The 16,401-nt window shown below is 58.3% G+C and overlaps 3 protein-coding genes across 3 annotated transcripts; all 3 read right to left on the reverse strand.

The window, feature by feature from the left end:
- Window positions 1-953: 953 nt before the first annotated feature.
- On the reverse strand, window positions 954-2,351 carry LPMP_343190 (tetrapyrrole methylase, putative; the record flags this gene model as incomplete). Its single annotated transcript, XM_010704443.1, has 1 exon — window positions 954-2,351. The coding sequence occupies one exon, from the start codon at window positions 2,349-2,351 to the stop codon at window positions 954-956; it is 1,398 nt and encodes a 465-aa protein (XP_010702745.1).
- Window positions 2,352-3,110: 759 nt separating this feature from the next.
- Window positions 3,111-10,019, reverse strand: LPMP_343200 (hypothetical protein; the record flags this gene model as incomplete). Its single annotated transcript, XM_010704444.1, has 1 exon — window positions 3,111-10,019. The coding sequence occupies one exon, from the start codon at window positions 10,017-10,019 to the stop codon at window positions 3,111-3,113; it is 6,909 nt and encodes a 2,302-aa protein (XP_010702746.1).
- A 2,557-nt stretch (window positions 10,020-12,576) lies between these two features.
- LPMP_343210 (hypothetical protein) lies at window positions 12,577-15,843 on the reverse strand (the record flags this gene model as incomplete). The annotated part of the gene is made up of 1 exon (XM_010704445.1): window positions 12,577-15,843. The coding sequence occupies one exon, from the start codon at window positions 15,841-15,843 to the stop codon at window positions 12,577-12,579; it is 3,267 nt and encodes a 1,088-aa protein (XP_010702747.1).
- Window positions 15,844-16,401: the final 558 nt, after the last annotated feature.

The following is a 16,401-nucleotide window of genomic DNA, read 5'->3' on the forward strand; positions in this document are numbered from 1 at the left end:
GCGTATGAGTGAAGGAAGAAGAGCGCGCCAGTATAGAGAGACAGACAGACAAAGCACAAAGAAGCTCACAATACAAACGACTCACCAAGCGATAGAAAAAACACTTGTCTTGCTTTCTCAGCTTCGCTTCGCTTGACACGGTTGACGATCACAAAGAGAATGGACCTAGAGATGAAGGAAGGAGGAGAGAACAGAGAGGGAGATGGGGTTTGTGCTATAGAAATATTTGAGCAGTGCTTCGTAGGGATTACGCGCGCGAGAGGGAGAACGAAGAGCAGGTGCAGCAAATGAGCAATGGAGTGGGACAGCAAGCAAGAGTGAGAGAGCGAGTAGGGAGGAAAGAGCGAGAGAGTGGATTCATTTCCACAGAGCATGAGAAAAGAGATGAGCGAGCCGAGGACGAAAATGGCTTCTTACGATGCAGCGCGACCTCCGAACCAGGCGAATTCATTCGGGGGAACGTCCCATGAGGGAGAAAGATAGCATCCGCTGCAGCTCTCTCTCTCTCGACGGGAGCACCACCTCCTTCTCCTCGTCACTTTTCATCGGTGTCCAGGTAGTACACCACCACGACTCTTGGAGAGGCTCTCTCACCCACAATGTCCTTTTCTCCGCCGTGATCTTTGTGAGCCTAGGGTGAATCGACTTAGATCCCTGTGAAGGCCGGCAGAGCGGCAAGCAGCTGATTAGCTGTTGTGGTCACTTTAACAGCCAAAGAAAAACACGGTCAAGCAATAGAAAGAAAGTGGATGCGTAGGCGATGACACAAAGCCGCGCCTGTCCTGCACCCTAGGACGGTGCTAGGCGAGGGTGTCTCAATTATGCAGGTGCGCGCTGCCAACAAAGATCCACCCATGACTCCTTAACGACCAAACTACCGTAGGTGAGAGCGAAAACAACGGTACACTTGGCAACTTCTTCTTCCCCCTCACTCGGCCACAGCTTCATAGATCTCACGTCATCCGGCTAGCATCGTTCCGGTTACTGGCAAGGATTACTTGCAGCCTCTCCTGCTCTGATTCGATTGCCCGGATAAGGCGGTCGCGCTTTCTCCTCTGCCGCAAGCGTCGCAGCTCAGCTCGCTTCTGCTTCCGCTGCCGCCGCTCCTCCTTCGCTGTTGTCACGCTGAGCCCTCCTGATGACGAGTCTGCTGCATTTGGCCCGCTGCTGCCCGTCGCAGAGCCCCGGTGCGGCAATGCCACAGGCGGGGCGTCTTTCATAAGATCACGGATGGTGTGGCGCAAACGCCGCCGCTTCGCCGCCTCCTTCTCCAGCCACGCAGCCGTCTCTTTCGGTCCAGCACCGGCAATCACCAAAACAAGTTGCCCCTTCTTCACCAGCATCTGTGCCTCTTGGCGGAGGTAAAAACCAACGAGTCGCTCGGCTGTGCCGGCGTGCAAAGATTCGTTCAGCTTCGTCAGCTCATGCGTGACGTAGACGCGCCGGCGTGGCAGCACAGATGCAATGTCCTGCAGCACCATCACCAGTCGACGCGGAACCTCGTAGAAGACGCACGGAAATGTGGCTGGAGCAACGATAGTGCGGAGAATCCGGAGCCGCGCTCCGTGAGACTTGGGTAGCACGTTCCCAAAAAAAAAAGAGCCGTCCTCGAAGGTCTGAGGGGAGAGGGTTATGTTGTCATGGCCGGCTGCGTCGGTGCCTCGCTTGTGGCTCTTGGCGGATTCGTAAGCAGAAGTCGTCAAGCCAGATACTGCCAGCGCGCTCATCACGGCTGACGCCCCCGGCACAGCTGTGACGCGAATGTCGCTCTGCTGCATCTCTTGCACAAGCTCCGCACCAACGTCACCAATGCACGGGGTACCGCTCGTAGTGACCAGTGCCATGCTGCGCCCCCCCTTTAGTAACTCCACCAGCTTCTCGCGCGAGGAGCTGCAATTTCCGCGGCTGTAGTGAATGAGACGACCCTGGTTGGGTATGTTAACGAGGTCCAGGAGAGTCTTGGTAGCAGGGCGATCGGTGGTGATGATGTAGTCGACACCGCGCAGCACTTCGAGAGCCCGCAGGGAGAAGTCCTTCAAGTTTCCGATCGGCACCGACACGATGTGCAAGGCGCCCTTGTCGATGTTGGTTGGCTTTGTGAGAGGGTCGAGCGCGTCCTCAGGCGTGAGGCGCACCTTTCGGTAGTGGAAGGTGCCGCTAAAACGACAAGCAGTGCTGCTGAGCCTTCGAACTGGAGTGACGAGGGCCACAGCTGAAGAGCTGGCGGGCGAGGCGCACGATGCGCACGATGCGCACGCATGAGAATACTGCGTTGCAGCGGAGCACGGTGCCCCAATGACCTGATGAAGGTACAAGGGGGCTGCAAAGCGTGCTCCAAACCACCCCAACATGTTCGTGACTGCGCGTGTATGAGTAAGTGTGCTCGATGGAGATGTGTAGGCCAACATCCCTAGTTTGCTGGTACGTCAGTGAGATGGGTCGAGGCAGGAAATCACGACCAAAAAATAGTGAAGAGGATCGCTGAGGTGAACTACTCAGCAAGAACAGTGAAACACATCTCAGACGAAGTTGGCCGACCAGCTCAAGGGACGGAGGGGCAACAAGCGAGAGAGCGAACCCCATGGAGGAGTTAAGACACTGTCTTGTTCTCCTGAAGTGTGGACAGAATCATTGAGCTCTGCAGGGAGTCCTCTCTCGAGTGTGCAACACAACCCTCTCCACTGCGATAGGGGCCTTTCTTTGCCATTTCCTTCCAAAAGTGTGTCTTGTTGGTAGTGGTGTGGTGATTAGAGAGAGAGGGGTAATGGCTGCATGCATGGCGGCTGCGTGCATACAGTGTTACCTTACGCGGGATCGGCAGACATGCGGGGAGTTCGCCTACTGCTTTAATAGGAGAGATGGTGGTCCTCTTAGCTGAAAAGGGGAGGACAAGAACAAAACAAGCGACACAACTAAAACAACTGAGATGCGTAGACAAAGCGAAAGAGAAAAGGAGGGGGAGAAGGCAGTCAGTCACTGCCCCTCTACGGCTCCACCTCCTCCTATCCCTCTCCCCCTCCTCTAGTTCTCTCTGCCTCAACCTCACATCGGACAGAGGGTTCGTTCTTGCGCAAGGACAGCGAGGTGAGAGGACGTACGACGTGTATCGGCTACACCAGGAAGCTGTCATACACCGAGAAGCAGACTGGCATGATGGCAGCGCCACTAGTAGCACCACCCAAGATGTGCGCAGCAAGGTGGGACAACACTGTCTTCTCGGCAAACATGTTCGCCGCTTCCTTCTGAAACAGGACATCCTCGTCGTCGCTACCAGCGACATCCTCTCCATCGCTAGTCACCTCCGCCGGCGCGGCCGCGGTAACAACAGATGCAGTCGTTGGTGAGTCTGTGAGGAACATGACGGACCTGATTGCGTCGGCGTCAGACAAGACGCCAGCGTCGTGCAGCCGACGGAGAAGGCGCACAACCGCGAGGAGACAAGATACCTGGTCTCTGGGCGCCTTGTGTGGGCCCCACATGCTGCGAGAGCAGATAGTCGCAGCCGCTTCGCGAATATTGGTCGTGTCATCGACGAGCAAGCGCAGCAGAATCAAAAAGAGCGTGACAGCACTCACTGGGCATGTCGACGGGGCCGACGCCGCAGCTGCGACGCTGCAGTCCAAGAAAGACTCTGCTGTGCGCAGCGCTTTGACCACCGCCAAGCGAGACTCCAGCGGATGCTCCGGCTCGCAATAGTATGACAAGAGATGCGCGACTGCAGGAGACACAGCGTTGGCGCCAGAAGCAAGCATGTCGTACGTGGTGATGAAGTCGAGCGCCGCACTGCAAGCGTCCGAGTTGTGCCGCGGAGTGGCCATCACGGAGTCGTCAGCATCGGCAGGCAGAGTAAGGAGAGAGACAAGCGCTGCGTGCAACTGTGTGACCGCAGGAGAGGCAATGACGGCAGAGGTGTTTGCGTTCGACAAGGCTGTTCTCGAAGCAGGAGTTTGTTGCCCTGCACGAAGGATAGAGCAGTCAAATGAATGAAGCGGAGCTGCGGCCACACCGGCCGCCTCGCTCGACAGCGACATGGTCAAGGCAGCAAAACGCATGTGCGAGGCGAGCTGCCCCCACGCAGTGCATCCGATCGTCATCGTCGTGGACGACGAGGTGCTTGTGGCGCCGCCAAACAGCTCCGTCAATGACTGCAGCGCTAGTTGTGAAACGTCACAGTGCAGATCGTGTGCCAGCACGTGCAGCACCACCGCAACATCCGCCTTGGTGAGAACATCGGTCGCATCTGAGTAGTGCTGAAGCTGCGTCATGACCCACGAAATGAGATTGTGCTCGCCGCGCCGGATGCTGAGGGTGGCAGCTTCCCTTTGCAGCAATTCAGTCAACCGACCCTGCTCCATCCCAGTCCAATGCCCGATCGGAGAAGTGTCCCGCTGCGCAGCCAGAAACACAAGTATGGCACTTGCACCCTCCATCACGCTGCCGCGCTCCAAAATGGCATGGCTCGCCGTCAGGTAAGCGCTTATAGTCTCAACGCACATGCTGCGCAGTGCGTGTTGGCGGTCCGGGCTTAGCATATGTCGCGGGCCGTAGAAGACGATATCTGCCAGCAAGGAAAAGAGCGAAGCCGCTATAGTTGCGCTTACCCCGCAGGCCTTGATGAGCACCCTCTGACAGGAGAGAAGGACCTCGCTAACAGCGCGACTGACCGTCTCGGCAACCATCAGTGTCGCGTAGCTGCTGCGCTTCTGTCGGTAGTGGCGTCGCAGCGTCCCGACGTACTGAGAGTGGAACTGTAGCAGCTGCAGAACCGCGCCATGGCATGAATTCAAACCCCCGCCAGCTGCGCCCCCATGCCGCTCGAGCGGACCCCTGTGATTCGCGGAGTCTGGGAGAGCGTGATGCGGCGTCAGTGGCTCTAGCGACAAGCCACGCCGAGTTTGATCAATCGTCTTCTCCAGAGAGGAGAGCGGCACCAAGCAGCACAGAGCAACCGCGCTGGCGGAGCGAACCATCAAACTCGGCGAGTTGGCACACTGCATTACAGCCTCTGCCATGCGGGCGGCGTCGTCCGACTCGCCGTGGCTGATTTTGGTAATGAGGTGCGGCGGATCCGGTGAGAGCATCGACAGAAGTTGCAGCACCGGGAAAAGAGCGACGCTTACCTCAGCAGCGGCTGCACCGCCACCGTCCTTTCCCTTCGCTTCCTGGACCAATCTGTTCCCTCTTATCAGCTCCGCGTACGCATAGGCGATGCCGCGCGGCATGCGCTTCGCGACGTCGTGCAGCGAGGTGTTCACGCCAGAGCCGCCGGTTGACGGGTGCTCGCCGACAAAACGGTGAATGACGGCGGAAAAGAGCATAAGCGAGCTGTTGCGCGTGTACCAGCTGGAGTTGTGGAAGCCTTCAGTTGCCAGGGAGAAGGCCTCCTCAATGTACGCTGCAATGCGGTCGGCAAATACCTTGTTATCGAAGATGAACTTCATCACGTTAAGCGCGTTGGAGCGCTGGCTACGCCACACTGTTTCTGCAGAAGCGCTGAGAAGCGCTGCCTCGGCGCTGCCCAGCGTGGGTGCACCGGCGATGTCGCCGCGCGCGACGCACAGAAGTTGCCTCATCGCTGATGGAAAGAGGCAGTACGGCACCGTTGTGTCTTCCGCCTCGAGCACTGCAAGGATGGCGTGGGGGAGCCCTTGACTGCGCCGCAGCATGCGGGTCACATCTCCAGAGGTAACACCCTCAGGTCCCATCAAGTAGTCCAGAAGCTCTGCCGGCAGTTGGTAAAACAGCGCTTGGCGCGAGCGCACCAACGTGGCGGCGAGGGCTTTCAGCGCTTCGCGGACGGACCGCATCACGCCGTTGTGCTTCGTGAGGAGCAGAGCATGCACTAGCTCGTAGGCGGTCGCGTGAACAGCCGCAAAAGGCATGGCGTGTACTGGCCGTAACCTCAAGACACGTGTGATGGAGCTTGCGGCGACGCGCATGCTGAGCCAGGTGTTGTTCACTACTCCTCGCATCACAGACTCCGCCTGGGGCCGACTGCGGTCGTAGACATGGCCGCGGCAGTCCACGACTTCGTCTGCCCCCAACGACGCGGTTGCACCGGCCGCCACTGTCTCCGTGCCCACCAATGAGCTGCACGTCCGCAGGACAAGACAGCAGCACTGCACGAGGTCCGTGCACGTCAGCGTCAGCAGCGGCAATGGGGAAGCCGCAGCGGCTTGGCGCTCGATAGACGCCATGAGATTGACCAGCTCCGCGCATAACGAGAGGGGGCCATGAAGCGGGTTTGCCTGAATGTAGGCGTATGCCTTGGTACCACGCATCGCGCTCATCTCAGCACACTTGCTTTCCACAAGCATGCGTTCTTGCCCCACCAGTTTACTGAGACGCTCAAGCTCCTCCAGTGGATGCTGCTTCATGGCTCCCTGTGCCTCTGCTGTGAGCGTGGAGAAGATGAGAAATCGCCCCACAGCTCCCTCAGCGTTGCGGAACGTCTGGGCGCGGTGCAGATCCTGATAAGCACGCGCCGCCATAGCGGACGCAGAGACGGCGCTACCGCCGTCGGCGCCATTAGTCGCCGTAAATACTGACGCTGGGGCCAACTCGCAGAAGGCGCGCAGCAGTTCTCTGGCGCTCTCACGCGCTTGCGACCAGCCATCTGACAGTGTGGCAAGGAGAGATGGCACGACACAGGCATGCAGCAGCGGCAATGCGGCGCCGCCGCGTACCGGTTCTGGGGCGACAGCCCACTCCACAGGCTCGTGTCTAGCGATATGTGTGCGCAGCCCTTGGAGAAGAATGCAGTACCCCATCATGGCCGTGACACGCCGCTCCGCCGAAAGCCCGGCGCCTGCGTGAGCGTTCATGCCTATATTCTGGGCAAAGATGCTCGAGAGGCGCCTGCAGTGATCCATCACCGCTATTCGGTATTCCGTCGTGCCCAATTCCAGCTGCAAGTCCGGCCCACTGACGGAAGCCGCCACCGCGGGCCTTGTACGAGAGTGTTGGGCAGACGCCAAGGTGTCCTCCTGCCACTCACTCTTCTGCTGTGCCCTCTTGGACCCCGCCGAAGTCGCTGCCGATGCCCTATGCTGAGGTTTGCTGGTGTAGCTCTCCATGAGACGGCGTACCCACTTCCTCATCATTTCCAGCAGTCCTTTGCGCGCGTTGCCATCGCCGCCGAGGTGCATGTTAAAGATGAGATACTCCTCCACCTTGCGCAGCTGCCATGGCTGCACAGCTTGAATCTTCTTCACGCCCAACACGCAGAGAGACAACGCCGTATTGCGCACGTCGTAGTTGAGGCTGCGACAACCTTCTTGCAGAACCTGCAGTACAGTGCTGCCAGGGGCAAGGTAGGGTGTGATATCGACGCCAACGCCGCGCGCACGTGCGACCGCCTCGATAACGCCTTGCTCAACGCGCCCGTGCTCCGGTGCTCCCACAGTGCAAGACGACGAGGACTTCCCGTCAGATGCACTGTCGAGGCATGCGGTGACGGCGGTGAGTATGGTGTGCAGGCACGTTGGGTCTTGCTTCACCAAGGGCGCCAGAAAGTGGGCGGTTATGTGCGAGATGTTCACCGCCTCACTGACGTTGGACGAAACACTGACGTAGCCTTTCTCCGTGATGGCGCGTGCTAGAGGCTCGATGATTCCACACCGCATTACATGCGCAGCTGTTTCGCTGTTGCAGCTGCAGCCCACGATCGCAGAACTTGGAGGTGCCTTGGCAATTCCCTGAGCTAAATGGGCAAAGACGTCACCGGCTACGTTGCCGATCTTGTGATTGCTCGCCCCAGCCAACAGTGTGCGGGAGAAGGTGGAGATGGCGTCTGCCGCGGAGGTAGGAAAACCATAGTGCTGCTGCAGCACCGTGACGAAGTCGCCCAGCGACATCATGGAGAGCGAGCCAAGAAGTGCATGGTACTTGCCTCGGCGCTCTGCCTGGGCGTGGAGGATCTGATCAAGCGCTATGGAGGTGTCGACGCAAAGGTCGAGTCGCTTGTCAGGTACATGAGAGGCACTACTGCGAAGCAGCGCATGAATCGTCAAGACCTCACCATACGTGCCGTAGAGGGCGCCGGACATCTGCTGTGTGCCGTCATCCCACAGCGCCATGATGAGCTGAGTCGCATAGGAGAGCGCGTCCTGCAACTTTGGCGATGAAGAGCACAGAGAAGCGAGGTGGCGACGAAGAGCCGTTGCCTGGTCTACCCCCGGTGTGGCAGACGCTGACGAAGGCTGGGATAAAGTCGGTTTCTGGAGAGCTGCGGCACTTCCGTTCTCTACTGGCTGCGCGAGCGCCTTGACGGCGCTTGTCAGAACGGAGCTCACATGACGCACGACGCTGTCCACTGTCTGAATCGCCATGAATCGTGTCTCTGGCTCTTGCACAAGATTGCAGTACTGCTGCGCAGCCTGTAAAATGATGTCGTAGGCTACAACGGTACCACTGGCAATACTATTCGGCTCTTTTGCACCCGCAGTCACCGACGGCAAGGTCCACGGCAGAGGCGTCAGTAGGAGGCCGAGCGACGCCCAGTCCCCTCGAATCGGCGCCGAAGTGTGAGCCAGAATGCCCTTGAGCAGCGCAAAGCAGCCATTCGGTGTGAAATGGGAGAAGACGTCATGCAGCGCAGTGACCCCAGCGCCACCATCTGCCTGAGCTACCTCTCGCGGATTCGCTGATGACACGACGCGCAAAGCCACGTCTGCCTGCGCGAAAAGGTGCGCAAGCGACAACGCAGTAGGCATCTTGCTCTGCTGCAGGTTGGGGACACTGTTAAAGGACGCGTCCGCGCCGCCTGCGCACCGAGCGATTTTGTCGCGTAGCGCGGCGCAAACGAAGGCCAACAGCCACGCGTCGCACGTGCGCACTGTCAAAAGTGACGCTACTAGCAGACCTACCGCGTTCAGTACATCCTTTGGGAAGATGGACGAGTAGAGCATGACGATGGTGGGCTGCAAGAGACGCGTCAGCTCGTGGCGCACAGTGTCACCGGTAGCGTCAGATGTAATCGAAAGCGTCAGCGAGCCCATGTACTTGTGAATGTACGCAGCGACTACGCGGACACAGAAGCGAACATGCTCGAGATCTTCGCTAAACACGCCACCTACGTCGACACTATGCGTTACCGGTAACACATCCGTCGCCACACCATAAATGGCCTCCGCATCCTCATTGGCCAGCCGTAGCGGCACGCCTGTGCCGTAGCATGCATCTCTGGAAGTACTCACCGGGAGACGACTGTGGCGAGTCGCGTTAGCGACGACCCACTGTAAGCTGTCTGCGAGCAGCGGCAGCGCCTGAAGAAACGTGTCCTTGAAGATGCCAGGCATCATGGGCATCAATGTACTCGTAAGCCCATCCACGGTGTTCAAGAAGTCAAGCACCCGCTCGAGTTCAGCGTTGTAGTCTCCCACGCTTCGCGCGGAGGTGATAACGGTGTCTCGATCCTCCGAGTTGCACGGGAAGTACACCGCGGCAGCAGCCTCACAGGTGTCACTGTGGACACCGAAGCCCCCAACAGGTTTCATGACGGTAGCGGCCTCTGGCGCCGAAGATTTGACACACTGCAGTAGGCGGTCGATGTACATTTCACGCACAATCGCCTCCGTAGCGGCGTCGGGTGAGCGCAGAAGTGTTCGCAGCAGAGTCATGAGCACTCGATGAAGATAGCGCACGCGGCAGTCGAGGAGCAGCGGCACCACTACCTCCAATGCTAGGGTTCGGCCCCACGAGTAGAGCTCACCAGTCGACTCAGTGAGAGTGGCCGCCAACTGAGACTTGGGGATCTCGCGTATGGCACCCGTTATTTTCGAGATGGCGTGCAGCTGCTGCTCTGGGGTAAGGATGAGCTGAAGGAGCTCCTGAAGTGCGGCATCCGTCGCGCGCACTACCTTGGTCGCCAACGATGAGAATGGCGCCGTGGCGAGGAGGGCTCGCACCACCTGAGAAAGTGACAGCTGTACATCCTTCGGTAGATCGAACGTGTTATGAAGATCTGGGCGCCGCTGGCGACGTCGCATGAGCGTCGCATTCGCCGCCTGCTCCGCCATGACGGCTGCGGACGCGCACCGAAAAAAAAAAAGAGAGGGGTGAGTAAAAACAAATGGTGTGCCGTGATGGCTGGAGTGAGGATGGCCTGTACAGTGCTCTGAGGTGCTCGGCAATGCCTTTTTCGGTGTCGATGCTCTGCTATGGACTGCGTCCCTTCAAGCTTGTTGGAGCCCCCGCCTGGATCGTTTCTCGCTCACGGCGTTCTGTAACACACGCAGTGACAGCTGCCCACCCGTCTGTGAGTGCAATTTCACGTTAGAGTAGCGGGACAAGTAGGCGCCTTCTGCTTCCACACAGTGGCTGCTTTGCTTGCTCGCGAGTGCGGACTGCGGTGGAGGAGTCCTACACATAGAAGTGCGAGTAAGTATGGGCGTCAAAGAGTGCGCTTAGTACAGCAACGTGTGCATCGACCAACGCCGTGGCAATAGAAAGGTGTGTTCGCTACTTCAAAAGTAGCAACAACACTAGTCAACGTAATGCGAAGGAGGAGGAAGACCCCCTCCCCTCACACACACACACAGACACACATGCGTGGGGAATCACATGCCAGAGGATGGAGAGGCAGAAGAAGAGTGAAAGCATGTGTAAAGAGAGAACATAGATGCGCACTCGCTCCCTCTGGCGCGTGCGACCAACACAGTCAAGATAAGTACTGGCATCTCCTGGGCTAGCAAGTGTCGCTTCCACCTGATCACCTCACCGCTGGGCCACCTCTTTCCCCAAAAGCACCCGCTGCGGTGGGCAAATGCGACTAAAGCAACTCTCTCGCATGTGAGACGACCCTCTTGTGGGTGTGTAAGAGTTTCCTGCCATCATTCGACGCGCGCGATCTTAGATCGATATCACATGACTCGTGCTACCGTCTGGCAACCGTCGCGCTCCGCGAGTGTTGGTTCTTTTGGTTGTTGAGGGGAGGGGGGAACACAACTGCTGATCTTTGCGATGCGACATCAATGAAGGTTTTCCCGGGAGCTGACGCGCGTACGCAGTAGGATTGCACGGCGCACATGGCGATCAGTTGGAACGATCTCGAACAATGACAGCCTGCAGCACCAGCGTGTGCATTCATGTGCGTGGGGGCACCGCCCTCAGCACAAGGATCAAAAGAAAAAGAGCATCACTCCTAGCCAAGAGCGGGTATTGTGTATGTATATATATATATAGACTGGAGAAGGGAAAAAAGAGAGTGACGCCCTACGCTGCGAGTTGTGTGTCCAGGCACCTGTAGCAGCACATGGCAACCATGATACCTCCTTGTCTCGCACGTCGCTCTCTCGCTTCCTTCCCTCGTCACCCCCACCCTCACATCCAATCGACCTTTTGGGTCCCGAAATACGCCAAGTTGACGCGAACGCCACCCCACATGTACAGTGGACCGTGCCCCATCGCCGGGACTGTTGGGAGGTGGTGTGTTCGCGTCTGTAGGTGTGCGGGAATCACCACAGCTTACGTAGATCAGCGTAACCATCTCTTGTGAACGCTGGCCCAGGTACAGCACGCACACACAAAGACAACCGCACATCACTGATCTCACGCGAACTTCTCCCCCACCCACCCCACCATCACCTTCGCCGCGTGTCATCTCATCACATCCGCCACTGCACACGTAATCGGCACGACCACAGACACAAAAGGGCAAAGACACGCACAGACACATGAGTGTTTCCACGCAGCAACAAAGGGGGGAGGAAAAAACCACTACACACAAGGGAAAGGCAGCAGCATCATTTGGCTCGGTACCCCTGGGAGTGCTTGGTCATCCACCTCTCTTTTCTCTCTTGCCCTCATCGCTTACTCAGCGCCGCCGCCACTCAGAGAAAAATATGCGACAAGAGCAAGCCAAGAAACAGACAAGGTGGCTGGGACAACAAGAGAAAGAGGGTACAGGAAGGAGCGAGGGGCGATAAAAATGAGCACCTCAATCAATCCAATACCGCTTTACGCGTCATCGGGGCGCATGCTCGCACAGTGTAGAAAGGTCATTCGCCCCTTAGTGAATCACTGTGGCACCCGCTCACTAGCTGCATCCCACATGCCCACTCTATCACCTCTGGCACAGATAAAGGGCAGCAGAGAGAGCTCACGATTTATTGATCAGACCGAAAAGATGCAAAGAGAAGGAGAAAAGGGGGGAACAGCGCGGCGCTGCACAGGGATGGTACGGAATCTGAACGAGGAAAGGTGGTCAGAACGGAAGAGAGTGTTACTCCCAACGCAGGCACACAGATACACACACATACGCGGAGGCGCACCGTGCGCCTCTCTCTCGCTCGAAACCCGCAGCGACCGCCATCATCAAACCCCTTAGCAGAAGACGGTCCTTCAACACACAAAGACACACAACAGCGCCACTTCTTTCGCATCCGTCGCATTATCTCTGCGTGTGTAGCATCTTCCAGTCTCTTTGGCATTCTTGTCTCCACCTCTTTCTGCGTCATGACTGAGGGACTACACTCGCCTTCTCCACATGGCAGTTCCTCATCGACTTTCCTCCCCCCCTCCGCCTCCGCAATCCCCATTCCTTCGCTCACACTCTCTCCGCCATCGACGCCATCACTACTCGTCGTCGTCGATGATAGGGCCATTCATGCGGAAGTACAGTTCCCCCATCACCTCTACTTCGTCGTCCTCATCATCATCAATACTGACCGCACTAGTCGGGAACGTAAGGACCGGCGATTGTGCTCCAGTAAACGCGATGTTGGAGGGGATGCCCACAGCCGCCGCGTTGGCCGCTGCCATGGTTGCTGGCGTGTCCGTCTTGGAGGCATAGATGCTTGTCCAGAGGTCGCCGCCGTGAAACTTCTTGGTTACATCCACGTCGGATGCCTCGACGCCGTCCATTGCCCCTGCCACGGGCTTTGGCGCGAGGCAGTGCACCCCGTGCGTGATAAAGCTTGCCTGATGTTCCACCACTTCTATCTCGGTCACGAGGTTCTGTAACTCCTGCTGCACCTCCGCATGCAGCTCCTCCAAGTCGAAGTGGCGGTCTTCTTCCTTCAGCATAAAGTTGAACTTGTATCGCGAGAGCGGCTTCCTTGCAGTACGGAGGACCTGCAGGTACCTTATCGCACGGCTCCACTTCTCACGGAAATCAAGAATCTGCGCAGCCTCAGAGATGCTGACGCGAAAGCGCTTCATCTGACGGTTGCACGTGATGCCAAAGTACACGATGCGGCCACCCCTGGAGGACACCTCGACTGGGGCAGAGTACTCGACCTGCGGATACAAGAGCAGCAGCGCTGCAAACAGGTAGGTGTTATTGACCGCCGAAACGCGGGCACAGATGATGTTGCTAGCGAGATTACGCAAGTCCACCGCGACCAAGGCCGCGCCGGACTCCCATGTCACGCTGCTCGGACTGGCTGTGTTGGGCACAACCTTCTTCGCTGTCCGCACAAAGACCAAGGCGCCGGCCCGATCTTTGATATTGATGGCGCCGGCGTCGCGTACAAAGAAGAGCCGGCGAGCGAGGGCGACAGCCTCGAAGAAGGTGAAGATGGACGCATTCGATTTGATGCTCTGCATCACCGCTGACAGCGTCGCCGCGTCCTCGAGGTCGTCGACAAAAGCGTAGTCAGAGATCTGGACGCGCAGGTAGGTGATGAGGCTGCGCACCTGCTCGAGGCGATCCTCTTTTAGATGCAACTTCCCCACAAAGTCCACTGTAGTGGCGCCGCTCACCTTGAGACGCCACCACTCCAGGAACACGAGCACATCCGCTAAGAGATCGCTTTGATTCGCAACATCGCCAGCGTACTCCTGACGCGTCTCGATAACGCTCCTTTTCCATGAGGCGAACGCCTCTGCGGACTCGCCGGTTGGAAAGAGGTACGGAAGCGCGCAGACGCCGGCCACAATGACGCCGACCTCGCTGTGGCCAAGCGTGCAGCAGTTCATGACAAAATGAGCCAAATCCACCTCGAGCGGCAGTCGCGACGCTATCTCGCCCGTGAAGGTAAGCCTGAAGTCGGACAAGTTCGCAATGAAGCACTTCTCCGAGAGGCTGTGCTGCACCTGCTCCATGCTCCCCGCCTCCACAGGGCACACCATCTCCTGGTTCGCACGCTGGATCGGCAGCTGCGCTCGGGAACACTGCAGCAACGCGTCCTCCACCTCGTAGACCGTCGGCTGTGGAGTCTCGGTGGTGGGCAGCACGACATCGGCCGCCGGCGGGTACAGGGCGACGTAGCAGCCAGGGTACTTGGTGCCAAGCAGTTGCCGGCGCTCCTCCACGTCCATCTTTGACGCCCACTCCGACGCACTCGAAGCCATGAAGCCCTCCGACTTATTCTGCACGGCGAAGCGGCGAGTTGTCGCCATATCGAGCACAAACGTTATATCCTCGTTGTTGTAGTTCGTGAAGGAGACAACCGAGTGCAATACGCACACGCGATGCTTCGAAGGCGTGGCACCGGCGTCTTCCTTGGAGGGGAAGCGCCCAGCGTACACCGTCGTGTCGAGCAGGCGCTCTTTGTGTAGCGCGTCAATCATCTCGCGTGAGTCACCAGTGAAGATGTAAATCGCTTGCGGGCACGCAACAGAGCAAGACAAAATGCAGCTCACCAGCGCCGCCGCCATCTGCACGGAGTGATCAATGACTTTGCGGTGTGGGCCAGGGTACTTGCCAGACCCATCGATTGTGACATCCAACACGTCCATTCCTGCCAGCGCGTTCGCCTCATCATACGAAAACTCGACGAGGGGCTGCACAAGTGCTGTGCTTGGCGTTGCCACCGTCTGCTTCCCGAAGAACTGCTGCATCCGCACCGTCATGGCACCGCTGACACTCACGATGACGTGCAGCGGCGGCGCGGTCTTATCCAGACTGGCGCTCTGCCGATACACGCGCTCCCGCAGCCCCCACAAGAAGTAGGAGACGAGCGGATTCATGCGGGTCAAGTTGGGCAGCACGAGATGCGTGAAGGGCCCCATACCGCGCTGCGACGTCAGGTACACAAGTGCCGTGTCCACGTCCGTCACCCACAGGGCTGTGCCCGCCTCGCCGACAAAGGACTGCCCGCTCAGCTCGCCGACAGAGAGGCAAGAGGGGCTCAGCGCCCGCAGTGCCGCTGCAATGTCGGAGACGTCCGAGTAATGTGGCACCACCACCAGCACGCGCTTTTTGCTCTCGCGGCTAAGCGCGACAGCGAGACGCAGAGCCGCGTAGGGTCGCTGAAGCAGCACTACTTGGTGCGAGGTGGCCTCGTTGAATCCGAGGACTTCGTCGATCTCGACGTACGCAGTCGTGGCGCTGCTACCATACAATTGGGCATCCTGCAAGGCGATGAGCTGTTTCAGCTTTGCAAGCACCACATTTGGGTCCGACTCGGGCTTGTGCGAGTCTGTTCGCATCGTCTTGTTACCGCCGAACACGACGCCCTGGCCAACTTGCTGAATGGCGTCGAGGTCGAACTTGAAGACGTTCGAGTCCGCGCCAGACGGCGTCACAAGCGAGGCGTTCGCGATCGTCTCCGCGGGACCGGCCGGTGCAGGGGTGCTGGTGGATCCCGCAGCAGCGGTGGCGCCAGCGCTCCCTCGGTCACTGACTGCCTTGGCTGCTTCCGTGCCCGGAGATGCGGATGCAAAGAACTCGTTCGCGCGTGCCACGGCCTTTGCCTTGGAGGGGCTGCGACGCTTCTTACCCATGAGAGCCTCGATGTTGAATTGTAGTGTCGTATTGGGGTCCGTGGGGAGAGCGCCGCCGATGTTTCCAGGCAGCACCGAGCCAGGCGACATTGCCGACGGCGAGTCCGACGAGGCGATCGCCGGCGAGGAGGATATCTTCCCCCCTTTGCGGCCTTGGCGAGGAGCAATGGGCATCACAATGCTGAGGAACAGAGAAATGTGAGGATAGGGGAAGGGGGAAAACAAACGGGAGGCAACTTCTTTCTCTTCGATTCTTATTTTCGCTTTCCTTACTATATTTTCTTTGCTTCGTGCGTCGTGGGACTGTGGCGCAGCCGTCATCGAGGGGCAGGAGCGTGGCGCCATCGAGAAGGGGGAAAGGAGAGAATAGAAAGACAAAGAGAGGCGAAGAAACAGAAAGAAAGCAAAGGTAAGACCGACAGAGCCGACAGCCAAGGCCAAGAGTCACAATCGAAGTCAAAAGAGCAAGAGAACTGTGGCGAGTGAGTGGAGTGTAGACGAGAAGCGCCCGCACGCACATATACCCAAAAGCAAAGGGAGGAGACAGCAGAGGTCAGGAGTGGACCACTTCCTCACCCTCTCCGTATCCCTCCCTACCGCCGTTGCCTCCACACGCCCACGTACTTCAGTCGTTTAGTCTCCCTGTGGTGGGAAAGGGGAGTGACAGTTGCTGGTGCTCTCTCGCTGCCTCTGTTGCCTACTTGTGTCCGCGTATGGACCCACCTTGCGCAC

The sequence above is a fragment of the Leishmania panamensis genome (genome assembly GCF_000755165.1).
Source record: "Leishmania panamensis strain MHOM/PA/94/PSC-1 chromosome 34 sequence".
NCBI classification, from domain to species: domain Eukaryota; phylum Euglenozoa; class Kinetoplastea; order Trypanosomatida; family Trypanosomatidae; genus Leishmania; species Leishmania panamensis.